The 26,472-nt window shown below is 49.6% G+C and overlaps 2 protein-coding genes across 6 annotated transcripts in view; both read right to left on the reverse strand.

The window, feature by feature from the left end:
- SMARCA4 (SWI/SNF related BAF chromatin remodeling complex subunit ATPase 4) overlaps positions 1-26,472 on the reverse strand; it is a 533,682-nt gene that overhangs the window by 63,465 nt on the left and 443,745 nt on the right. For all 5 annotated transcript variants that reach the window (XM_085600653.1, XM_085600652.1, XM_085600651.1 and 2 more), the window contains exon 32: positions 4,636-4,768. In XM_085600653.1, the coding sequence (XP_085456779.1) occupies positions 4,636-4,768 (133 nt within the window). The remainder of the gene's footprint in view (positions 1-4,635; positions 4,769-26,472) is intronic.
- LOC146833047 (uncharacterized) overlaps positions 6,541-26,472 on the reverse strand; it is a 140,153-nt gene continuing 120,221 nt past the window's right edge. Inside the window, exons 2-3 of the mRNA XM_085600204.1 lie at positions 23,840-25,635; positions 6,541-6,571 (exon numbers count right to left, since the gene is read on the reverse strand). Coding sequence (XP_085456330.1) covers positions 6,541-6,571; positions 23,840-25,227 — 1,419 coding nt within the window. The 5' untranslated portion in view covers positions 25,228-25,635. The remainder of the gene's footprint in view (positions 6,572-23,839; positions 25,636-26,472) is intronic.

Genomic DNA, 26,472 nt, shown 5'->3' on the forward strand with positions numbered 1-26,472 from the left:
TCCTCCTCCTCCTCCTAAGCGGCCTACGCCACCTCCACCACCGCCGGTGCCTCAGCTTCCGCCGTCTCCTCGGCTACCGGCGGTTCCTAAGGCTCCACGCAGACAGAGGTCACGCTCTCGATCTCGCCGGAGGTCACGGAGTAGACGCAGGTCATCCACTCACACAAGGCATGGACGACGGAGGTATAGATCTCGTTCCAGAGGCACGAGGTATACGGACTCTTCTGGCAATGGACGGCTCTCCCCCTCGCTGTCGGAAACTCCACCTACCCGAATCTCGCCGGTGGATGATATTGCCACTTTCCAGGATGTGCTGATGCGGGGGGGCGGCGAAATTGGGAATCTCCGTAGCAGTCCCGGTTCCCACTACCTCGATGATATTTGAGACATTGCACAAGGCTCACCTGTCACGCCCCCTCCTTCCTTTGGTTCCGGGTTTGGAGGAACCAGCCATGGAGGTTTTCTTGACACCTGCGGTGGTGAAGTCTGCTCCCTCACGGTTGCAGAAGAAGTACAGGGCCCCTGATTCGGACCCGGCCTTCCTCAGGGTGGACCCTCCCCCGGACTCTGTCATTGTGGTTGCGGCTCGTAAACAACACTCCACGACGCCCTCTTCCACGGCTCCTCCGGATAAGGAGAGCCGCAAGATGGACTCCTTGGGGAGGAGAATGTGCTCTACGTCGGCCACGACTATGAAGGCCGCTAGCGCCTCTGCCCTGCTGGGTCGCTATGACCGATCGCTTTGGGACTCTCTGCAACAGTTTGCTGCCTCCCTGCCTAGGGACAAAAGGGAGGACTTCCAGGAGGTGCTGAACGAGGGCATGATGGTCTCCAACCAGATCATCAGTGCGGCGGGGGATGTCTCGTTGCTGGCGGCCCATGGGGACTGTCATGGAGTGCACATGAGGAGACATTCCTGGCTGAGGCTTACCTCTCTCAAACCTGAAGCACAGCAAAAGATTGCGAACTTGCCTTTCTCTGGCTCGACGTTGTTCGGGTCTCATGCGGATGACGAGATGGCCCGCATGAAGGCCGAAGCAGAAACCCTGAAGGCCGTGGGGTTGGAAAGACCCAAGGAGCAGAAGAAGTCATTCCGTTCCTATGGCAGGCGTTATTCTAAGCAACGCGGTCAAGGGTGCCAGTCTGGTCACCAACAACAGCACCAGCAACAACAACAACAGTTCCCGAGGCAGTCCTTTCAGAAGCGCCAGAGGGGCAGAGGCCAGCATCAATCCTCGTCGGGGAACAAAGGCCCGGCCGGGTCGAAGCCCTGAAAGGTCACTTCCCCTTCGTCCGTTACCCGCTCCGGTGGGGGGGAAGTATTCAATTCTACCTGGCAGAGTGGAGGACAATAACTCAGGACAAGTGGGTGCTGAATATTGTTTGCAATGGATACAGTCTTCGTTTCACCAGCCCGCCTCCTCAGATTCCACCAGTGCGCTCTCCCTTCATGGTACGGGAGCTCCAGGGGGAGGCGGAGGTTCTGTTAAGGAAGAGGGCGATAGAAATTGTTCCTTTGAGGCAAAGAGGAAAAGGCCTTTACTCCAGGTTCTTTCTCGTCAGAAAAAAGGACAAGAACGAGTTCAGGCCTATTCTAGATCTGCGTCAAGCAAACAAGTGGATCCGCAGAGAAAAGTTCCGTATGTTGTCCCTGCATCAGATTTACCCTCAGTTGCATCGAGGAGATTGGCTGTGCGCCATGGATCTGCAGGACGCTTACTTTCATGTGCCGATCGCACCAAAGCATCGCAAGTTCCTGAGGTTTCTGGTAGGCAACAACCATTACCAGTATACAGTACTCCCGTTTGGCCTGAAGTCTGCCCCACGGACGTTCTCCAAGTGCATGGCAGTGGTGGCAGCACACTTGCGGAAGACCAAAGTGTTTGTGTATCCATACCTGGACGATTGGCTGATCAAGGCTTCCACGTTCCGGGAAGCCCAGTGTCACTTCAACAGGACAGCTGCCTTGCTGCATCGCCTGGGGCTGCACATCAACATGTCGAAGTCAGTGCCGATCCCTGTGCAGTGTCTCCAGTACTTGGGGGCCTCAGTCAATACCTTGAACGCAAGCGTGTGTCCTTCGGAGGAGAGACGCTTATCGATCCGTGGGAAGGCCCTGCACCTCCTCTCAGCCCACTCTCCTACAGTGAGGACGGTGTCCTTCTTACTGGGGTCGATGGCTTCCTGCATCTTTCTCACCCCCAATGCCCGTCTGCATATGCGGCCCCTGCAGGAGTGTCTGGAGGATCAATGGGACCAGAGGCGGGGGCGTTGGGAGGACACGATTCATCTGTCCCAACACGCTCTCCAATCTCTGAAATGGTGGTGCTCCTCAGAGAATGTTTGCAAGGGGACTCCTTTCCACAAGTATATTCCGGTCCAGACCATAGTGACCGATGCGTCTCTCCAGGGCTGGGGAGCGCATTCGGGCCCTCTTCAGATTCAGGGGATATGGTCGCAGACGGAGATGACTTACCACATCAACTTTTTGGAACTCAGAGCAGTACACTTGGCCCTGAAGGCGTTCCATCCCTCCTTCACGACAAACTCCCTGCTAGTTCAGACGGACAATACTACTACCATGTATTACCTCAACAAGCAGGGGGGCTCCCGTTCACGCACGTTGTCTCGGGAGGCACAGACGATCTGAAATTGGCTGGTGGCCAGGAACCTAACGATCACGGCAACCCATCTGCCGGGAGTGCAGAATGCCCAAGCCGATGCGCTCAGCAGGCTCGTTCAAGAAAATCACGAGTGGGTGCTAAACGACGACGTGCTAAGAAACGTCTTCGCAGAGTGGGGCACTCCGGATATCGATCTGTTCGCCACGGCAGAAAACAGCAAATGCCGCGACTTCGCGTCCAGGTACTACCAACCAGGGACACTGGGGAATGCCCTATGGATCAGCTGGTCCAACAACTATAACTATTTACAACTATTTACAAAAGTCAATTGCATATTGCAAAAGTATTCAACTAAAGCCTCTCATTCTGAGAAAGAATATTTTAATACCTATTGTTGGTTCTAAAATAAAGCAGACATATATTTTTTATATAAACCATTGGCCTAGAGTTCAGTTATTGAGTGTGTAAGACCATTTGCTGACTGTGTACAACAAATGCTTTACACTGTCCTCTGATACTGCCCGACCAAGCTACCACTTAAGAGAGTAAGGTTATATCTAACTTTAGCGTCTGCCAAACCTCTGGGGACTGTGGACTCTGTACACACTGTACCTATTGGGATACAGTATATACAGAGCCACTTTCTCACACCGGTGCCTCTTCGAGGTGCCCCCTACTCCCATAGGGTAACATTGGGCCCAGTGACCACTGCACCCGGCCGCCCCAGTGCCACTGGTGGTGCAGTACCTACCTTGGATTGACCCTTGCCCTGTGCTGGTCAAACCCCCGGAAGATTGAACTTGTAAGTCGAGCGTTTAACTAAAATTACTTACTCGTCTTTCCTACCGTAGGATTGCATTGGTTTTCTCTGTATTGCACTAAGTATTGATTCTAAGAATATTACAAAGTATCTCTTTTGACACTGAAGAGCATTACATGCACCTGTAAAGTATTTTGAAAGCTATACAAACAGTTGCCAACTGCCTATTGAAAGCATTACATTTATGGAAAGTCTACATAGCTGCAATTGAGTTCAACTTGGTTCCTAAACATGAAAGTAACTGAAGTAATATTTTTTACAAACATTGGCCTGGAGTTAGTCATTGAGTGTGTGGTTCTGCCTTGTATGAACATGTACACCAAATGCATTCACACTACCCTCTGATATGTGTAACCACTCAGCCCAGCTACCACTTAACTGAGAGTAAGGTATTATCTACTTTATCCTCTGCTATACCTTTGGGGACTTACTGGACTCTGTGCACACTATATCTCTTTTTTTTTATAAAGTATATACAGAGCCAGCTTCCTACACAACTGAACTGCAGCCAGAAGGTGGAATGCTGGACTCAAATAGACTCCATCTTACCTACACCTAAAGACTCTACTGCCTGTCAGTGCCAGAGTTGAGTTCAAACCTTTTTCCCACCCACACAAAGATCTGGGCAATCCTGCACACACTTAATTCTACATAAAATATGACCCACAAGCTTGTTCGAAACTTGCAAATCTCCTACACGCTCCCTCTTCAAAAGGAGCCTGACATTTCAGTAGTAGGTTCCTCTCAATATACTAATCCTCACTCTCTTGGTTTTCAGAAATACCCGTAAAGTGTTTGTTTTTGCCGATTTAATGCCGTGTTCTCACTCGAAATGTAGTGTTGCTTTCAATGTAAGCAAGTGAGTCAATACACAAAGATGTGGAACGACCAAAGGTACATTTGGTTCTGAGTGGGGCTCACTGGTAACATGGGCACCAGGAGATCTGTGTTCCAGCCCTGGTTCCACAGAGAACACATAGTATAATAAACAAATTCCCATTGAAACTCAATCTTTTGCAGTTTACTGAAGGGGTCAGTATAGTGAAAGGGCACAAATTATCTCCTGCTCAAATATTTACCAGCTTCAAATGGGTATCCTGCATTATATGAACAGAGTCCTCGTTACACCGCCCCAAGCTCCTTCAAGCCAACTGTATAGCAAACACTAAAACACCCGATTTTGAGACTTACACTCAGATTCAGAACCTTCATCCTCTACTTCCTCTTCCTCATCGCTCTCCTCCCCTTCGCTGTCATCCTCCTTCTCAATCTTCTGGCGCACACTGGTAAAAACAGACTGGAGCACGATGGAATCTTCATAGATCTGACGGGTGGGACAAAGAAAGTTACTTATCTTTAAAAGTTGAAGCAAGGAATTTCCAACCTTGTACACTATACAGCAAGACTGTTGCAAAGCAACCTCTTTTTGTGTTGTCACCCCAAGTTTTACATTTTTTGGACTGAGGGGCTCACCTGCTGGTAATCTCAAGTTCTAACAATTGGACACTGTCCTCTAGTGCCCAGTGTATTTGCTCTGACCCCTAAAACATGATGACATTGACCTTAAGCCTGATTAGCCAATTTTGCATTCCTATAAGGCCAAAGTATATGCTGCAGATATACCTCTGGCATGAACAGTTAAATGCCACTTGTGGACTACAGCACCTATTGTGCCATCCAATACAATGGGAGTAAAAACATGGCTCAAGACCTACCCTGTGTAGACTGACAGCAGCATCTTAAACCCTGCTGCACAGACCTGCGAATATCACCCTTTTGACAGGTAGAAAAAACAGATTTTAAATATAAATGTGTCACCCCTAAGCAGACCTTGCTACACAAAAAGTAGGGAAATGGCACATTCCCTGGGTGACAAGGCTCAAGACAACATTGTTGCTGGTCAGGGTGTAGGTGGCACATACGAAAATTCAAAATATAGATTATACACTAATCTGTGACTTTTGATGTGTACCGGCAACAAACTTCACCAAAACACTTATTTTTATATTTCATAAAAATCCTATCTAATAGGAACATCTGATTTTTATTAAATATATGGGAAATGTAATTTTTTAGAAAGTTACCTTTACCTTGCCTGAAACTGCTGGAGGCTTTATCTGCGTTAGTTGATACCTGGCCTGAATTAGGTGTAAAAGGGGTATGGAAATTGATCCCAAGGCAAAGACAATGGCCTGGTAGTGGGGAGGTGTTTTCTTTCCCTGGCATAAAGACCAATGGGCCTTTCCAGTCACAAGCAAATGTTACGTAACACCTGGAAATGCTGCAGTTTTTATCCTCTTAGTCAAGCTGGCACCAAACCCAGTGGGAGGAAGGGTACCACCAGAATCGGTTGTGATTGACTGGGTACTGTGCATTATCCTGGCCACACCTGTGAGTGGGCACAAACTCTGCACATTGGGAGAAAGGTTTCCCCATCTTGGATTTTGAGTGCGAGGGGCACTGTAGGATTGCTTGAAGAAAAACAAACAGGAACTGCTTAAAAGTAGTCATGGTTGACATATGAATATCCACATTGGAGGGTGAAGCATCACGTTTTACAATAACACTAATTTTAAATTGTTCCATCAGCTGTTTTGACAGTATTTTATAATAGTTTCACAACCTTTTTGATATTTATGTATTTCGACCAACACTTAGCTCCCCCAGGAGCACTAACACCCACCAAGTCAATGTACAGAATCATGATATATTTTTCTTTCCGTCTTTTAAACCTCCCACTCTCTCCTATTACCTTTTACAGAAATAACCACTATATATTTGTTCCACTTCACCCATCCTGGAACTAAGAGCAAACTTGGGTTTCTTCCCTTGAACGAACTGTGGTAAAATTAAGTGATAAATGGTAGGCCACCAGACACTTCTGCACATCCTTCTTCCAATCATGGCCATTGACTTTAGTCAACTGAATGTTTTTGTAATGCTTCTGTTAAACCTCTCTACCCCTCCATTTATTTGGGGATGACATGTGTAGGAGATTGAGCTATTATGAGGTGTGGTTGTGAGACCTCACAATGGACAATGTCACAATCATCAGGTCCACTTAGGTTTCTTTAAAAAAAAAAACACCTAACTTAGTCATCGGTAGTTGTGGTAGAGAGCAGCCAGGCTTAATCAAAGGAACAAGTGAAAAGCATTTATAAGTACCAGAACAGTTAATAGGTAAGAAACACAACACAATAAAAATCAGTCACCAATTTATAAAAATACGAGTATTTTTATCTTAAAATAGAGTCCAAAACAACAAAAACGTATTGAAGGGGAACCGGAGATATGAATTCTTAAAGGTAATTAAATCAATGCAGTTTGACTGTGGGGAAATACAATAAACTGTAGTAGGCGGTTTAGCAGTTCTTATCTTATGGCTATTTCTATTTTCTTGGACTAGCCATTACGGGCCAACAGTGTCAGAGTTTTTTTCTGAACTTTAATCCTGACCTGCAGTCCAGCCAAGAGGTGGTCCTGATACTGGGGATGCATGATGTTGAAGAGATGTAGTGAGCATTCCTGGGGCCTCCCTGGTATTCACCAGAGTCAAGGATTGTCTCTGGCCTCAGGACTTTATATCATACGATGCAGTGCATCGCAGGTCCAGTCGCTATGGGTTAACTAGTCTCCCGGCAATTGCAGTGGTTGCTTACTGGTAAGCAAATCATTTCAGTCTGGGAATCAGGGTCCACTTTGCCTATGGGTCCCACGGGCTAGAGGAAAGCTCATGAAGGTCAGGACTTGGTCGCCCAGCAAGCACTATGGCATCCAGCGGCAGGCAGGCGTTACTAGGCAGCTGGGTACTTGAAGAGTGAAGGTTTTTTTTAGCTTTTGATGATCCTGAAGCTTAATAAGAGGCTACCCAACTAGCCATTGGAATCACTTATTTCGTCCTGGCAGAAGTGGAATTCTTTTGCACAAGTGGGCACACCAGACATAGTACTCCTTGCGGGTCTGTTTGGTGCAGCAGGTGCAGTCCTTTCTTTGGTGTAGCCTCACTCTGCTGGGTCCAGGGAGCAGCAGGACCATGCTGCTACTGTCTTCTTTCCAGTCCAGTAGTGATCTAATGACTATGAGTCTGGGGTACCCCATTTATGCCATCTTCCTAAATTTGGGATGGCAGGTCTCACTAGCCAATGGGTCAACTGTTCCTGGGGTGGTTGCTATTCAACAATCCCAGGGCACCCATCTCTACCTCATACCAAAATGGCACAAGCCCTTCTTGTGAGAAAGTGCCCTCTTTCTTGCATGGTATGCCCCCACTTTTTGCTGAATTGCTGAATGTACTTTGACTGAGTGTGCCCTGGACTCCTACCAATCAGGTGCCCAGGGCCTATGTTCCTTCCCTAAAACCTAAAACCCAAATTGGCAAACCCTGGCCACATGTCAGCCCCTGCTAAATGGTACCCTAGGTACCCAGGGCCTTGTGACCAGGGAAGGCCTCTAAGGGCTGCAGCACTCATTGTGCCACCCTTAGAGGCCCTGCACCCTAACAAACACACTGCCCTTGCAGGCTGAGTGTCTGGGTACAAGACAAAACAAAGAGTCGACAAGGCACACATCCCTGAGCGCCATGCCCACAACCTACACTGCCCTGGCATACATCAGCCAACCTTCTAGCTGGGTGCCCTACGCCAGTGGTATGGGCACAGGAGCATGAGCCGTGTCCCCCTACAGTACCCAGGTTCATTCCCGGGCACTGTAAGTGTAGTGCTGCCATTTAAGAGTATATGGTGGTGGGAGCTCGTCAAACACGAACTCCACAGCACCATGATGACAACACTGAGAAGTTTGGTATCAAACTTCTCAGCACATTAAATCCGCACTGATGACAGTGTGGGATTTAATGTACAATGCACGACAGAGGGCATCTTAGAGATGCCCCCTGAACCTAACCTACAATCCACGTCTTGTCTGAGGGGCTGCCTAGGCTGCTGTGGCAGACATGTTGCTGGACCCCTGGGTAGAGAGCCATCCGCTCTCCTGAGCCTGCAACAATGCACATCCTGGGCTAGGTCTCCTCCCCCAGGATGGGCAGGGGAAGCTTCAAAGGCATGCCGCCTTTGTGAGCTTCTCCAGGCCACTTGCTGTACTCAGCAACTGGCCCCTACCGGTTCTAAACCCCACTCTGGCGGGAAGACTGGCTGGAAACTCCAAGTAAGGACAGGAGATGTGCCAGCCCTGCCAACCCCACCACTCAGGTGGGGGAGGCGAGGTGAAGCACATCTCCGGGTCCATCTTGAAGATGGGCAGCCCTACCCAATCAGGACTAGGCCACTGCCTCCCTCCAACAGGAGAGTGTCAGGATAGGGGGTGTACCCACCCCAGGACAGGGACCCAGTGGTCCCTGCCCTTTACCTACCTGTAACGCCCCTAAATTTAGTATTTAGGGGCACCCTGAACCTTCCTTCCTTAGATTCCAGATTCTAAAACAGCAAAGAAGATCAAGAACAAAGAAGACCTGCTGTGCACCTGCTAAGAAGAGGAAGACACCAACTGCTTTGGCCCCAGCCCTACCTGACTGTCGATCCTCCAACCTGCTCCTGCTAAGTCCCGGCGCCTCCTGTGGCCAGCAACCTCACAACCCCGGAGGACCTGGCTACCTTGTGACTCTGAGCACCTGGGACTCCCACGAGCAGTGGCTCTGCTCAAAGCAAGTATCTAACCATTGGCACTAGGCCGGAAACGTGAACCCTGCACACTCTGCACCCGCCAAGCCTGGCCTGTGCTGGAGTGGACAAAGACCCCGAGGACGTCCCCCTGGCGACTGTGACCCCGAATCCGGCACCCAAGGACCCACCTCGATGCTCCTGACGACGCCTGCAGCCTCAGAATCAGGGACCCCCCCACCGCGATCAACAGAGGGTAGGATTTCCCGACACCAAAAGGCACCCCTGCACTCTGCGGCCCCCTGTGCCCAACTCCTGGGTACCTACCTATCCTCCAACTACCCAGCTTACCTCTCGAAGTGGTGGGCACACCTGAAGAATCTTCGTCCCCGAGCTTGCAGCCTTTGTTCGTCCTTGAGCTTTTCCATTGCTATCCATTGAGCGCCCGGAGGCTCAAAAGCACCCTGCACCCAGCCGCCCGAGTGCCCCTGGCAGTGCAACTTCTACTCCTACCTACTTCCCCATTTGCCCTGAGCAAATGACCAGGAGCCCAGCTCCCACAGCCGCGTGGCCTGCTAGTCAGCAGCCACCAACCAAGGGCCCCCTGCCTCCCATAGGATAACATTGGGCCTAACTCACTCTGCACCCGGCTGCCCCTGTGCCGCTGAGGGTGTAACAACTTTACTTACCCGAGTCTATGCCCAGAACCTTAACTCTGCCAGTCGAGTACTTACCCAAAATCCGATAACTCACTTTTCTTCCATAGGGTAACATTGACTGGTTTCTCTTGAAATTTCTTCTAAGTAGGTGTAACAACTGTACATTCCTGACCCTGGGAGACCCCTGAGTCTATGCCCAGAACCTTAACTCTGCCAGTCGAGTACTTACCCAAAAGCCGATAACTTACTTTTCTTCCATAGGTAAACTTTGACTGGTTTCTCTTGAAATTTCATCTGAGTGTGGAGTTTCTAAACTTGCAAATATTCACCTAAAATCAACCGAGTAACGAAAACGGAAATACTCAACTGCTATTAGGAGAGATCCCTGTGCTGGATCTTGGTGCCCAGCACTGACCCTGAAAAGTACTTACGACCGTACTTACCACTAACTCAATTTTCTCCCATAGGAAACCATTGACTGTTTTTCTGTGAAATTTCTTCGAAGTGTTGATTTTGAAAACTTATAAATATTCCTTAAAAATCGCCTGTATAACTTAAACGCAGTTTCTCAACTGCTTACAGGTGGTACACTAGTGCTGGATCCATGATCCAACACTGACCTAGAAAAAGTAACCATAACCCCACTTACCTGCTAAGTGAATTTCCTTCCATAGGATAACATTGGTAATTTGATCAGAAAAAGTTTCTAAGTGTCAACTTTTAAAATAGCAAAATAGTGCTTAAAAATCACAGCAGTAACCAAAACGTATTTACTCACTTGTTTCCAAAAACTGTCCCAGGACCGAATCTAGGATCCAGTCCTGGAGTTAGAAAAGTAATCAATTGCACATAACAAATAGTTTCTTACCTGTCGGTGTAGTTTTGCAGCTTGAAGATCTTTCTGGATTCACTATGCTGTGCATTATTCCGCGGTCTGGTGGTTGGGTCCGGAATCGTAGTCCTTTTTTTTTTTTTAGCCTAGGTGGGCGTCGACGTCCCACCATTTGGTGTACTTCTCGTGACGTCGGCATGCTTCCTGCGAAAGTCCCACCTTGGGGCGCCATCTTCGGGTTCTTTTTTCCCTTTTTTTTTTTTTTAACCCTAGGCGTTCTTTAGTATTTTCCTTTTTCAATGTATCCACTTTCAGTATTCTTTTGTTCTTTTACTCTCTGTCCTTCCACCTTCCTCTCCTGCCTCATCTTTCTGGCGGAGGTGGGTGGGTTCGCTAGTGGATCCAGAAAGATCTTCAAGCTACAAAACTACACCGACAGGTAAGAAACTATTCGTTTTGCAGCGTGAATCTTTCTGGATTCACTATGCTGTGCATAGACTTTGTAGTGGTTTGTCATCTTTGTGGCGGCTGGGTGGAAGATGAGCGTTAGTCGTTGAATATATGTTGAAGCACCTTTTGCCCTACTTGTGCTTCCTTGTTCATTTGTATATCCACACAGTAGTGCTTAGTGAACGTATGCACTGAAGCCCATGTTGCCGCCAGGCATATGCCTTGAATGGGTGTGTTTGCCAGAAAGGCAATCGTTGCTCCCTTCTTTCTTGTGGAGTGGGCCGTGCCCCCTCCGTTAGCTCCTGCCCTGCCTGTTTGTGGCAGAATTGTATCGTTAGTGCGATCCATCGCGTGATGGTGCTTTTCGTTACTGGTCTACCCAGGAAGCTGGTTGCGAAGGACACAAAAAACTGCTTGCTTTTCCTGTGCTCCTTTGTTCTCTCGATATAGTGCATCACCGCTCTTCTAGCGTCTTGAGTGTGTAGTGCCCTCTCTGCGCTTGTGACTGGGTTTTGAAAGAAACTACTTATTTGTATAGTTTGGTTCATATGGAATGCTGATACGACCTTAGGCATGAAGTGTGGGTCAGTCCTCATTACGACTCGGTCCTTGTGTATTTGGATGTAGGGCTCTTGCAGTGTTAACGCTTGCAGTTCGCTCACTCTGCGCAGCGAGGTTATTGCTACCAGAAAGGCTGTTTTCATTGTCAGCATTTGTAGTGAGGCCTTGTGGATGGGTTCAAAGGGCACCTTCATAAGTTCCGTCAGGACTATGTTGAGGTTCCATGCCGGCGGCGGAATCCTCTTTGGTGGCTGTGAGAAAGTGGCTCTGTATATACTGTTCCCTAATAGGTACAGGGTGTACAGAGTCCACAGTCCCCCAGAGGCTGATAGAGGTCAAAGTTAGGTATGACCTTACTCTCAAAAGTGGTAGCTTGGTCGAGCAGTAAGGCAGTACCAGAGGACAGTGTAAAGCATTTATTGTACACACTCAGTCAGCAAATGGTTTCACACACTCAATAACTGAACTCTAGGCCAATGATTTATATATATAAAATATATGCTTGTTTTATTTTTAGAACCACAAAGGGAGTAAAAATATACTTTCTCAGAATGAGAGGTTGAATATAAATACTTTTGTCTTAGGCAATAAATTTGTGTAAACAGTCACAGTTGGTTGCAATAAACAATCCTATTTCCTAAACATAACAATGCATTGAGCTCAATGGTAAATTCAGGTTATTTGTAATAAATTACTTTTCAGATTACTTTTGGAATTCCAGGTCTGGCTCCTAGAACCAGCCTGGGGTCAGTATTCAGAATCAAGTGATGAAAGTCGACTTAATAACTGTAATGATTTTTAAATAATATTTGGCTATTTCAAAAGTTAGCACTTAGAAAATATTTCACAGAAAACATTCAATGGATCTCTATGGCAAGAAATTCAAATTGCAGGTAGAGTACTTTATCGTTACTTTAGTAATCCAGGACTGGGTGCCTAGACCCAGGACTGGGGTCCTTATCAAAAGCAGGTAAGTAATTTCGTTTGCAGAAATGGTACGATTTTAAAAGAATATTTCAAATTTGCAAAAGTAGACACTTAGAAGAAATTTCACAGAAAAGCAGACAATGGTTTCCTATGGGAGAAAAATGAGTTAGAGGTAAGTATAGTTGTGAACACTTTTCAGAGTCAGGGCTGGGCACCAAGATCCAGCACTGGGAGCTCACCTAGGAGCAGGTGAGTAAATTCGTTTTTGTCACTTGGCTGATTTTTGGTGAATTTTTGCAGTTTTGAAAAGTTCACACTTAGAAGATTTTTGAAGAAAAAGTCAGTCAATGTTACCCTATGAGGAAAACGAAGTTAGCGGTTTAAGGGTAAGTACTCGACTGGTAGAGTTGAAATTCCGGGCATGGACTCAGGGGTCCCCCAGTGTCAGGTAGGTACAGTTGGTTCACCCTCAGCGGTTTCAGGACGGCCGGGTGCAGAGAGAGTTAGGCCCAATGTTATCCTATGAGGGATAGGGGGGCCTTGGTTGGTGGCTGCTGTCTGGCAAGCCACGCGGCTGTGGGAGCTGGGCTCCTGGTCACTTACTCAGGGCAAGTGGGGACGTAGGTTAGTGTAGAGAGTGCACTGCCAGGGCCACTCGGGCGGCTGGGTGCAGGGTGCTTTTGAGCCTTCGGGCGCTCAATGGAAGTCAATGGGAATATTCCGGTTTGGAAAAAGGCTGCAAGCTCGGGGATGAGGATGCTTCAGATGCCACCACCACTTCGAGAGGTAAGTTGGGTAGTTGTAGGTTAGGTGGGTACCCCGGGATTGGGCACAGGGGGCCGCAGGGCGCCGGGTGCAGGGGTGCCTTTTGATGTCGGGAATCTTACCCTCTTGTTGATCGCGGTTGGGGTGGCACTCTGTTCTGAGGCTGCAGACTTCTTCCGGAATGTCGAGGGGGGTCCTTGGGTGCCGGACTCGGGGTCACAGTCGCCGTGGGGTCGTCCTCAGGGTCTTTGTTCACTCCGGCACTGGCCAGGCTTGGCTGGTGCAGAGTGTGCTGGGTTCGCGGTTCCGGGCTGCTGCCAGGGGTTAGAGATAGGTTTCTGAGTAGAGCCTCTACTCATGGGAGTCCCAGGGGCTTTAGAGTTCAAAGGTAGCCAGGTCCTCTGGGGTTTTTGAGGTTGCTGGCCACAAGAGATGCCGCGCTGGAGCAGGAGCAGGTTCGAGGGTCGACAGGCCGGTAGGGCTGGGGCCAAAGCAGTTGGTGTCTTCCTCTTTTTAGCAGCTGCAGGGCAGGTCTTTGTTCTTCTTGCTCTTCTTGTAGTTTCGAATCTGGGATCTGGGGAAGGAAGGTTCAGGGGGCCCCTAAATACTAGATTTAGGGGCGTTACAGGTAGGTGAAGGCCAGGGACCAATGGGTCCTTGTCCTGGGGTGGGTACACCCCCTATCCTGCCTCTCTCCTGTGGGAGGAGGGCAGTAGCCTAATCCTGATAGGGTAGGGCCTCCTATCTTCAAGATGGCGAGAGCCCGGAGATGTGCTTCACCTCGCCTCCCCCACCTGAGGGGTGGGGTGGGCAGGCTGGCACATCCCCTGTCCTTGTATGGGGTTTCCGGCCAAGCTTCCTGCCAGAGTGGGGGGTTGCAGTGGCCTGGGGAAACTCCAACTGGCGGCATGCCTTTGAAGCTTCCCTTTGCTCATCCTGGGGGAGGAGATTTCTCACCTCACCCAGGATGTGCATTGTTGCAGGCCCGGGAGAGCAGGGGCTCTCCCACCCAGGGGTCCAGCAACGTGTCTGCTGTGTGGCAGCCTGGGCAGCCTCAGAGCAGACGTGGATTGTAGGTTAGCTGTAAGGGGGCATCTCTAAGATGCCCTCTGGGGTGCTTAGTACATTAAATCCCACACTGGCATCAGTGTGGGTTTAATGTGCTGAGAAGTTTGATACCAAACTTCCCAGTCTTCAGTGTTGCCATTATGGTGCTGTGGAGTTCGTGTTTGACGAGCTCTCAGCACCATGTACTTGTAAAAGGCAGCACTGTACTTACAGTGCCCAGGAATGGACCTGGGTACTGTAGGGGCACAGGGCTCCTGCTCCTGTGCCCACACCATAGGCATAAGGCACCCAGCCAGAGGGGTGGCTGACATATGCCTTGGCAGTATAGGTAATGGGCATGGCACACAGAGATGTGTGCCATGTCGACTCTTTGTTTTGTCCTGCACCCAGACACTCAGCCTGCAAAGGCAGTGTGTGTGTGTAAGGGTACAGGGCCTCTAAGGGTGGCACAATGAGTGCTGCAGCGCTTAGAGGCCTTCCCTGGTCACAAGGCCCTGGGTACCTAGGGTACCATTTACCAGGGGCTGACATGTGGCCAGGGTTTGCCAATTGGGAGTTTGTGTGTTTTAAGGAAGGAACATAGGCCCTGGGCACCTGATTGGCAGGAGCCCAGGGCACAACAAGGAAAAGTGCATCAGCTATTAGGCAAAAAAGGGGGGGGTTACTGCAACAGAAACCCACTTTCTCACACAAGCCCCCCCCAGCCCAAAGGCCAGGAGACTTCTGCCAAAGCTGGGAGAGTCTACCTAGTCTTTCAGGCGAGGAAGAGTTGGGGAAGTGGTTTGAAAGTTGCAGGGCCTACTCTGCCTTACATCCTTCTGCCTAGGTCAGTCCCTTTGGGGAGCTGGCCTGTCTTATTAGTTTCAGGACCTAACTCCCAAGGCTCCTCTCCTTGTCTTTTACTGTCCTGGTCCCATCTTTCTATTTTGGGTTTAGAGGTGTATACCTCGGTAGTTTCTAACTTAGCCAGGGCTAGGCCCAGCTTACCCACAGAGGCTACCCACAGCTTGAGCAACCCCACCATGACCAATAAGGTCAGGGGGCCTGACTTGCTATTTGGCAGGGGGTTAGGCCACCATGCCAAGGATAGGGCTGCCATAAAGGCTAATACCCCGCAGAGGCTGCTGACAGCTGTCAGTGCCCAGAACCACACCTTTAGCTCCTGACTGGCAAGTGAGGGGGCTATTTTATAGTTCTCTTTGGGTCCTGGCTGTTGGTCTGTTTGAGGATAGGGGGTCCCTACTCTTGGTAGGGAACACCCCTCCTCTACCCCTTGTTCTGCCACCTGAGGAGCCACTAATTCAGGCTGGACAGTTGCCTGACTAGTCAGGTCTTGCTGTTGGCTAGGGGGGGCTTTACCAGTGCCATTGTGGGAGTTTTCCCTTACTGGGATAGAATCTCCCTGGCTCTCTGGAACTGTGGCTAACAGTTGCCCACCTTTCCTACCCTGTTTCTTCTCACTCTTTTGGGACTCAGCTGCACTGACTGCAGGTTGAGCCCCCACAGGTTCTTTGGGTGAGGCCTGGCATTGGGCCAGCACCTCTCTTTGGCTCAGTTCCACATCTAAGTGATCATTCCCCAAGAGACAATCAAGGGGGAGGTTTTTACTGACTATCACTTTCCTCCATCTAAGGGACCCAGCTGTGGCTAGGGGCACTATAGCCACAGGCCTAACAGTGACTCCCCCTGGGACAGTTCTTACCCTTCTTGTTTCCCCTGAGACATATTGGTGTGGGAATACCAACCTGTCATGTACCACAGTGTGACTGGCACAGGTATCTCTCAGGGCAGTGGCTGGGATTCCATTCACCAGTAGGTGGTGGAAGTGTCTACTTCCTTCTGGGATCTCCAGCTTGCTTCTTGGGCCCATTCCCCAGTTGAAAGCTAGGAGGACTTCCTCATCTGAGGACCCTCCCTCCCAAGCTACACTGGCAACACCTGGGGCTGCACTAGTCACCCCTGGAGCTGTACTAGGAACCTTATTTTTAGGACAGCTAGAGTCCTGGGTGTGGTGTCCAGCCTTCTGACAGTTGAAACACCATATTCTGTTGGGATCCCAATTCTTACCTTGGTACCCTGGTTTAGTTTGTGAGGTGTCTTTGGGCCCACCCTCCTGGTCAGGTTTTTGGGGGGCTACCTGGGACTCCTTTCTTTTATCCACAAGGGGTTCACTCTCTTTCTTCTGGGGAGGTTTTGGGACCCCTTGGTTCTGGTCCCTCCCAGTGAACGTCCTAGTCACCCTAGTCTTGACCCAGTGGTCTGCTCTTTTTCCCAATTCTTGGGGGGATTTTAGACCTAGGTCTACCAAATGCTGATGCAACTTTTCATTTGTGCAGTTACTCAAAATATGTTCCTTCATGAATAAATTGTACAATCCAGTAAAATCCTGCACACCATGTCCAGCTAACCAACCATCCAGTGTCTTCACTGAGAAATCTACAAAGTCAATCCAGGACTGGGTCTGGGTTTTGTGAGCCCCCCTGAATCTAATTCTATACTCCTCAGTGGTGAATCCAAATCCCTCAATCAGAGCTTTCTTCATGAGGTCATAGGAACCTGCTTCTGGCCCAGAGAGAGTCAGAAGCCTGTCCCTGCAGTTACCAGAGAACAGTTCCCACAGGAGTGCCCCCCAGAGAGGTTTCTTTACTTTCCTGATATCACAAGCCCTCTCAAAGGCTGTGAACCATTTGGTGATATCATCACCTTCCTCAAATTTAGGGACAATCCCTTTGGGGATTTTAAGGTCAGAAGTTTCCTCCCTATCCTTGTTTTTATTATTGCTGCCACCATTGATGGGTGCTAAACCCATCTCTCTCCTTTCCTTTTCTAGAGCCAGGAGCCTGGACTCTAGATCTATTCTTTTGGCCAGCCTCATAAGGCTGTCCTCTTCACTGGGGGGACCCCCAGTGTTGTCTCTGGGACCAGAGCCACCTGTGTGGTCTCTAGGTGCCCAGATGCTATGTCTTGAGTTGGAGGGTATGGGTGCCATCTCCTCCCTAGGGAATAGTATGGGGAGGTTGCTGTCCTCCTCCCCTGTTTCCCTTTCCTCATCTGACTGGCCATCACCATGTTCAGATGGGTGGTCTTTAGCATACTCAGCCAGGAGCTCCTGGAGCCCTTGTTTGGTTGGATGCTGACCCATTTGTAAATTTTTGAGTTTACATAAGGACCTCAATTCCTTGAAAGACAAGTGTAAGTAAGGTGTGAGGTCGAGCTCCTCCACCAGGTCCATGTTATTATTATCACTAATAGCTGGGTTTGTTTGAGACATTCTAACCTGACAGTTCTAACCCTCTACCCTGACTATAGTGACTTTTATTTTTCTAAAATTCTAATGGGACTTAAGCAAGGCCCTAGCAAGACTTTTAGTAATTTTGGAAAAACCAATCAGAATTCTAAAGGCAATTTTTAAGAGTTCTGTCGTGTGATCAGATGGTAACCAAGTAGTCCAACAAATGCAAGTTTGTATCCCACCGCTGATCCACCAATGTGAGAAAGTGGCTCTGTATATACTGTTCCCTAATAGGTACAGGGTGTACAGAGTCCACAGTCCCCCAGAGGCTGATAGAGGTCAAAGTTAGGTATGACCTTACTCTCAAAAGTGGTAGCTTGGTCGAGCAGTAAGGCAGTACCAGAGGACAGTGTAAAGCATTTATTGTACACACTCAGTCAGCAAATGGTTTCACACACTCAATAACTGAACTCTAGGCCAATGATTTATATATATAAAATATATGCTTGTTTTATTTTTAGAACCACAAAGGGAGTAAAAATATACTTTCTCAGAATGAGAGGTTGAATATAAATACTTTTGTCTTAGGCAATAAATTTGTGTAAACAGTCACAGTTGGTTGCAATAAACAATCCTATTTCCTAAACATAACAATGCATTGAGCTCAATGGTAAATTCAGGTTATTTGTAATAAATTACTTTTCAGATTACTTTTGGAATTCCAGGTCTGGCTCCTAGAACCAGCCTGGGGTCAGTATTCAGAATCAAGTGATGAAAGTCGACTTAATAACTGTAATGATTTTTAAATAATATTTGGCTATTTCAAAAGTTAGCACTTAGAAAATATTTCACAGAAAACATTCAATGGATCTCTATGGCAAGAAATTCAAATTGCAGGTAGAGTACTTTATCGTTACTTTAGTAATCCAGGACTGGGTGCCTAGACCCAGGACTGGGGTCCTTATCAAAAGCAGGTAAGTAATTTCGTTTGCAGAAATGGTACGATTTTAAAAGAATATTTCAAATTTGCAAAAGTAGACACTTAGAAGAAATTTCACAGAAAAGCAGACAATGGTTTCCTATGGGAGAAAAATGAGTTAGAGGTAAGTATAGTTGTGAACACTTTTCAGAGTCAGGGCTGGGCACCAAGATCCAGCACTGGGAGCTCACCTAGGAGCAGGTGAGTAAATTCGTTTTTGTCACTTGGCTGATTTTTGGTGAATTTTTGCAGTTTTGAAAAGTTCACACTTAGAAGATTTTTGAAGAAAAAGTCAGTCAATGTTACCCTATGAGGAAAACGAAGTTAGCGGTTTAAGGGTAAGTACTCGACTGGTAGAGTTGAAATTCCGGGCATGGACTCAGGGGTCCCCCAGTGTCAGGTAGGTACAGTTGGTTCACCCTCAGCGGTTTCAGGACGGCCGGGTGCAGAGAGAGTTAGGCCCAATGTTATCCTATGAGGGATAGGGGGGCCTTGGTTGGTGGCTGCTGTCTGGCAAGCCACGCGGCTGTGGGAGCTGGGCTCCTGGTCACTTACTCAGGGCAAGTGGGGACGTAGGTTAGTGTAGAGAGTGCACTGCCAGGGCCACTCGGGCGGCTGGGTGCAGGGTGCTTTTGAGCCTTCGGGCGCTCAATGGAAGTCAATGGGAATATTCCGGTTTGGAAAAAGGCTGCAAGCTCGGGGATGAGGATGCTTCAGATGCCACCACCACTTCGAGAGGTAAGTTGGGTAGTTGTAGGTTAGGTGGGTACCCCGGGATTGGGCACAGGGGGCCGCAGGGCGCCGGGTGCAGGGGTGCCTTTTGATGTCGGGAATCTTACCCTCTTGTTGATCGCGGTTGGGGTGGCACTCTGTTCTGAGGCTGCAGACTTCTTCCGGAATGTCGAGGGGGGTCCTTGGGTGCCGGACTCGGGGTCACAGTCGCCGTGGGGTCGTCCTCAGGGTCTTTGTTCACTCCGGCACTGGCCAGGCTTGGCTGGTGCAGAGTGTGCTGGGTTCGCGGTTCCGGGCTGCTGCCAGGGGTTAGAGATAGGTTTCTGAGTAGAGCCTCTACTCATGGGAGTCCCAGGGGCTTTAGAGTTCAAAGGTAGCCAGGTCCTCTGGGGTTTTTGAGGTTGCTGGCCACAAGAGATGCCGCGCTGGAGCAGGAGCAGGTTCGAGGGTCGACAGGCCGGTAGGGCTGGGGCCAAAGCAGTTGGTGTCTTCCTCTTTTTAGCAGCTGCAGGGCAGGTCTTTGTTCTTCTTGCTCTTCTTGTAGTTTCGAATCTGGGATCTGGGGAAGGAAGGTTCAGGGGGCCCCTAAATACTAGATTTAGGGGCGTTACAGGTAGGTGAAGGCCAGGGACCAATGGGTCCTTGTCCTGGGGTGGGTACACCCCCTATCCTGCCTCTCTCCTGTGGGAGGAGGGCAGTAGCCTAATCCTGATAGGGTAGGGCCTCCTATCTTCAAGATGGCGAGAGCCCGGAGATGTGCTTCACCTCGCCTCCCCCACCTGAGGGGTGGGGTGGGCAGGCTGGCACATCCCCTGTCCTTGTATGGGGTTTCCGGCCAAGCTTCCTGCCAGAGTGGGGGGTTGCAGTGGCCTGGGGAAACTCCAACTGGCGGCATGCCTTTGAAGCTTCCCTTTGCTCATCCTGGGGGAGGAGATTTCTCACCTCACCCAGGATGTGCATTGTTGCAGGCCCGGGAGAGCAGGGGCTCTCCCACCCAGGGGTCCAGCAACGTGTCTGCTGTGTGGCAGCCTGGGCAGCCTCAGAGCAGACGTGGATTGTAGGTTAGCTGTAAGGGGGCATCTCTAAGATGCCCTCTGGGGTGCTTAGTACATTAAATCCCACACTGGCATCAGTGTGGGTTTAATGTGCTGAGAAGTTTGATACCAAACTTCCCAGTCTTCAGTGTTGCCATTATGGTGCTGTGGAGTTCGTGTTTGACGAGCTCTCAGCACCATGTACTTGTAAAAGGCAGCACTGTACTTACAGTGCCCAGGAATGGACCTGGGTACTGTAGGGGCACAGGGCTCCTGCTCCTGTGCCCACACCATAGGCATAAGGCACCCAGCCAGAGGGGTGGCTGACATATGCCTTGGCAGTATAGGTAATGGGCATGGCACACAGAGATGTGTGCCATGTCGACTCTTTGTTTTGTCCTGCACCCAGACACTCAGCCTGCAAAGGCAGTGTGTGTGTGTAAGGGTACAGGGCCTCTAAGGGTGGCACAATGAGTGCTGCAGCGCTTAGAGGCCTTCCCTGGTCACAAGGCCCTGGGTACCTAGGGTACCATTTACCAGGGGCTGACATGTGGCCAGGGTTTGCCAATTGGGAGTTTGTGTGTTTTAAGGAAGGAACATAGGCCCTGGGCACCTGATTGGCAGGAGCCCAGGGCACAACAAGGAAAAGTGCATCAGCTATTAGGCAAAAAAGGGGGGGGTTACTGCAACAGAAACCCACTTTCTCACAGTGGCGCTATCCTTTTTGCCCCCTCCAGGAATCTCTTTACTACTCGTGATGTAAAGAAACTTTCTCCTGTCTCACCTCGTGTGTAGGCCACAATCGCCGCTAGGTGGACTCTTAGCGAAGACGAACATAGTTTGGCTTTTAGTAGATGCGTGAGTTATCTAAGCACCGTTGACTCCCTTGTCAACTTATTTTACAGTTTATTTTTCCTGCACCACAGTGTGAACCTCTTCCACTTTTCCCCATAGCATTTCCGTGTGGTCGGTCTCCTTGCCTCCCGGAGCACTCGCATAGTGCTTTGAGGTAGCTTAAGGTGTGCGAACTCTATGTCTTCAGGAGCCATGCCGTTAGGCCTGGGCTCTCTGGCTCTGGGTATAGAACTTCTCCGTTCTGCATGGAGAGTAAGTATTTTCTTTTGGTGAACTTGTGTGGTGGCCCCTGTGCCATTTCCACTATTTGCGAGAACCATGTCTGTCTTGCCCACAGTGGTGCCACTAGGATCAGCGTCATGTTGCTGGTCCTGCATTTGTTGAGTACCCTGTGTATCAGTGGTATCGGTGGAAAAGCGTAGGCAAATGTTCTTGACCAACTCATCCATAGGGCATGCCCCTGGGATAGTTTTCCTGGTTGTCTGGATGCGAAGTTTTGGCATTTTGCATTCAGGTGTGTTGCAAACAGGTCTATTGTCGGTGTGCCCCACCTCTTGAATAGTTTTTGCGTTTCCTGCCCATTGAGTTCCCACTCGTGGGATGCTTAAGTCTGCCTGCTGAGCCAGTCTGCTTCTACATTGTCCTTCCCCGGTAGGTGTATGGCCAGCAGGTTTATTTTGAGCGTGATGGCCCATCTCCAAATTTCCTGAGCCAGGTTGGACAGGGGAAACGATTGTGTCCCTCCCTGTTTGTTTATGTAGAACATAGTTGTAGTATTGTCCGTTTGTATCAACACCCTTTGGTTGTACAGTTTTTTCTGGAAGGCCTTCAGTGCTAGCAGTACGGTCTTTAATTCCAGATAGTTGATGTGTCTGACCGCATCTGCTGGAGTCCACAGACCCCTCACTCTGAGCTTGTTCATATGTGCTTCCCATCCTATCTGGGATGCGTCTGTGGTGATGGTCACTGTTGGGCTTGGTGGTGTTAAGGGCTTGCCTATTGTTATGTTCTCCCTGTTCCACCATGCTATCTCTTCTTGCACTGCGTGCGTTACAACCACTAGATCCTCCCAACTTCCGTGTGCTTGTGACCATTGCTGTTGCAGCTATTCCTGGAATGGTCTCATCTGTAGGCTCACATTGGGAACTAGGTAAATGCATGACGTCATCATCCCCATGATCTTGCTCGCTGTTCTCACTGTCAGAGCTCGCCACTTTTGGCAGAGGTGCGTCTCCTTCAGTAGGGCTAGTGTCCTTTTCTCGCTGGGCATCACCGTTCTCTTTACGGTGTTGATCTGCGCCCCCGGGAAGATCTTCACTTGTTCTGGTTCCTTTGATGATTTCCCCCAGTGTATTGAGAACCCCAGCTTTGTTAGTGTTCTTGTGACACGCTGTGCGTGTTCCTCGCATTTTTCGCGTGAACTTGCCTTTATTAGCCAGTCGTCAAGTTAAGGATACACGTGAATCCCTTCCCTCTGCAGGTACGCTGCTACTGCTGCAAGGCATTTGGTGAAAACCCTTGGTGCGGACTTTAGACCGAATGCCAAGGTTGTGAATTGGTAGTGATCCTTGTTGATGGTGAACCTTAACAGATTCTTGTGCTGCCTGTTCATTGGGATGTGCAGGTAGGCATCTTTGAGATCCACGGTGGACATGAAGTCTCCGTCTCTCATCTGTGGGAGTAATTCTTGTAGGGATGTCATTTTGAATTTTTGCGTCCTTACGTACTTGTTTAGGAATCGTAGATCCAGGATGGGTCTTAGTGTTTCGTCCACCTTTGGTACCAGGAAGTAGTTTGAGTACACTCCCTTGTTCCTTTCTTTGAATGGTACTGGTTTTATGGCCTCCTTTTGGAGTAGCTGTAGTGCTTCCTCTACGAGTTGCGCTAGCTCTTGTCCTGAGTGTTCCCTTCTCTTTGTTTTTTTGTTTGGAGGTCTCCTTTCCAACTCTATGCAGTATCCGTGCTGTATGATGTTGAGTATCCATTTGTCTTTTGTTATTTTTCTCCATTCTTGGAGGAAAAATCTGAGTCTGCCGCCCACCGGTGTTGCATGCTCATAGGCGTTTGGTTCGTGTAACCCTCTTTTGTTGGTTCCTTTGTGCTCTACCCTTGAAGGGATGCTGTGGGTGAGCACTCTCCTCCGTGCGAAGTCACTTTGACCTCGTCCGTTTCCCCTACTGTGAAAGGACTGGCCCGAGGCTGGTACTGCCAGTTCTGTTTCTGCTGCCCCTGTTGCCCGTGACCCTCGCCTTGCTGGCCTTGCTGGAATGTTTGATGTGACGTTCCCGGCTGGTTTCCTCCCCTTCCGTAAGGTCTCCGTGTCGGGGTACCTCTTCTCATCCCTCTGAATTGCAGGGCCCCCATGGACCTCGCCGTCTCATTCTCTTTTTTGAGTTGGGTGAGTTTCTCATCGACTGGTGCCCCGAACAGCGTTTCTCCGTTGAAAGGGGTGTTCAGGATGTTTTTCTGTACCTCTTGCTTGAATCCTGAAATTCTGAGCCAGGCCTGTCTCCTTTCACTGATTTCTATTGCCATCAGTCTGCTTGATATCTCTGCCCCGTCCAACGCTGTTTTAAGGCATGAATTTGCTATATTCTTCCCCTCTTCCACTAGATGCAAAGCTCTTTGTTGGTATTGCTCGGGGAGATGCTTGATTAGGTCCCCCATTTCGTCCCGGTACTGGTACCTGTTCAGTAGTGCATTGGAGTTCGCCATGCGCCAGTGCATTGCCGCGTTTCTCTCTATTTTTCTGCCAGTGAGGTCCATCCTTCTGCTCTCCTTGTCAGGAGGTGGTCCAGAGGTTGCCGGAACATTGGCCCTCTTTCTGGCTGTAGATACGATAATGGAGTCTGCTGTGACAGATCCCTTGATGTATGGAGGGTCCTGAGAGGAATGTTTATATTTTTTCTCTGTTCTGGGTGTGATGGATCTGCATGTTGCAGGGTCCTTGAACGCCTCCTTCCCCTGGTTCATGACACTCTGAAGCATGGGGAGGAACTGGCTGCTAGTTTGGATGGGGAGCAGTGTCTCGAGTAAAAAGTCCGCTTTCGGTTTTTCCTCCTCTAGTTTCACGCCAAAAGCTGCAGCCGCGCTCTTTACGACCATGTTGTAAGCCCCAATATCATCTGGCGGCGAAGGCCTCAAAGGATAAGTCTCCAAGGGCTCTTCTGGATTTTCGGCGTCGAGGTCCTGCCATTCCAGGTCCTGCGTCGTCGACGGCGCCGAGCCGTAGTTCGATTGCTGTTCCTCCTCTTCTTCTCCCTCATAGTGGAGATCATCTTCCTCTTCTTCGGGAGTTTTCGACTGCTCTTCGGCGTCGAACTTGTCCTGCTCTTCGACCTCGACGATAACCATCAGTGGTTTCATTGGGATTGTGAATTTCTTCATCTTCTCGTCGAACTCCTTCTTCCTTTGAAGGATGCTCTCCGTCTCCGCCTCGAGCCTTCTCTTTTTCTTCTCCATTTCGGAGGCATGTTCGGCGTCGAGCGCTGGCCTTTTCGACGGAGCTTGCGTCGACGCGACCTTGTCCTTCGTCGTCGAACGCCCATCCTCTTGGGCCTGTTTCAACGAACTTTGTTTTTCGGCGGCCTTCGGCACCTGGAAGTCCTTCTCGAAGGATCCGCTGGGCCTTTCGTCCTTGGATCCACTCGCGGTCGTCGAAATTTTCGGCGCCAGTGTTCCTTTCGAGGACTTAAACTCTGGTTTTCGAGAGTCAATCTCTGTTTTTCGGGGCCCTTTCGGGGTTTTTGTGCTCGACGTCTCTCCTACCTTGTCAGACGTCTTCTTATCGGTCTCTGCGACCGTGAAGTCATCAGGTCCCTCGGCGACGTCTTCATAGTCGGTGGAGAGGCCCAGGTCGTACAGAGACGGGGCCTTACCCTTGCCTTCCATGTTGTAGTTGGCTCTCCTCTGCCTCTCTCTCACCCTGAGTGTCTTCGGTGTGAAGGCGGAGCAGGCGTTGCAGTCTTTGCTCTTGTGGTCGACTGGCAGGCAAAGGTTGCAGACCGGATGTTGGTCCTTCTGCGTGTACTTGTGGTGGCAGTTACGGCAGAATTTAAAAGGTGTTTTGTCCATTCCTGCGCTCAGTGTCCCTGAGTGCGCATTCTCCGTTGGACGTCGAAGATCTCGAGGTTCTCCTCCTTCTTCGTCGTCCCGGCTCGATGTCCTTCCTGTCTGTAGTCTCCTTTAATTTTCCTTCGATGAAACTCGTGCTCTTCTTCTTTCTTCGTTAAAAACTCTGGAGCTTCTCGGTGACGATCCAGACCCAACGGCGGAAAAAAGAATCTGAAGATGGCGCCTCAAGGTGGGACTTCCGCAGGAAGCATGCGGACGTCACGAGAAGTACACCAAATGGTGGGACGTCGACGCCCACCTGGGCTACAAAAAAAAGACGACAAAAGAAAGACTACGATTCCGGACCCAACCAACAGGCCGCGGAATAATGCACAGCATAGTGAATCCAGAAAGATTCACGCTGCAAAACTTAAAATTCCCATTGAGCTCAATGTATTATTGTGTTTGAAATTGTGTTGCTGTGAGAAAGTGCCATCTTTCTTGCATGGTATGCCCCCACTTTTTGCTAAATTGCTGAATGTACTTTGAATGAGTGTACCCTGGACTCCTGCCAATCAGGTGCCCAGGGCCTATGTTCCTTCCTTAAAACACACAAACTCCAAATTGGCAAACCCTGGCCACATGTCAGCCCCTGGTAAATGGTACCCTAGGTACCCAGGGCCTTGTGACCAAGGAAGGCCCCTAAGGGCTGCAGCACTCATTGTGCCACCCTTAGAGGCCCTGTACCCTTACACACCCACACTGCCTTTGCAGGCTGAGTGTCTGGGTGCAGGACAAAAATGAAGAGTCGACATGGCACACATCTCTGTGTGCCATGCCCATTACCTACACTGCCAAGGCATATGTCAGCCACCCCTCTGGCTGGGTGCCTTATGACCATGGTGTGGGCGCAGGAGCCCTGTGCCCCTACAGTACCCAGGTCCATTCCCGGGCACTGTAAGTGCAGTGCTGCCATTTAAGAATACATGGTGCTGAGAGCTCGTCAAACACGAGCTCCACAGCACCATAATGGCAACACTGAAGACTGGAAAGTTTGGTATCAAACTTCTCAGCACATTAAACCCACACTGATACCAGTGTGGGATTTAATGTACCAAGCACCCCAGAGGGCACCTTAGAGATACCCCCTTAAACCTAACCTACAATCCACGTCTGCTCTGAGGCTGCCCAGGCTGCCACACAGCAGACACGTTGCTGGACCCCTGGGTGGGAGAGCCCCTGCTCTCCCGGGCCTGCAACAATGCA

The sequence above is a fragment of the Triturus cristatus genome, chromosome 4_2, assembly GCF_964204655.1.
Source record: "Triturus cristatus chromosome 4_2, aTriCri1.1, whole genome shotgun sequence".
NCBI classification, from domain to species: domain Eukaryota; kingdom Metazoa; phylum Chordata; class Amphibia; order Caudata; family Salamandridae; genus Triturus; species Triturus cristatus.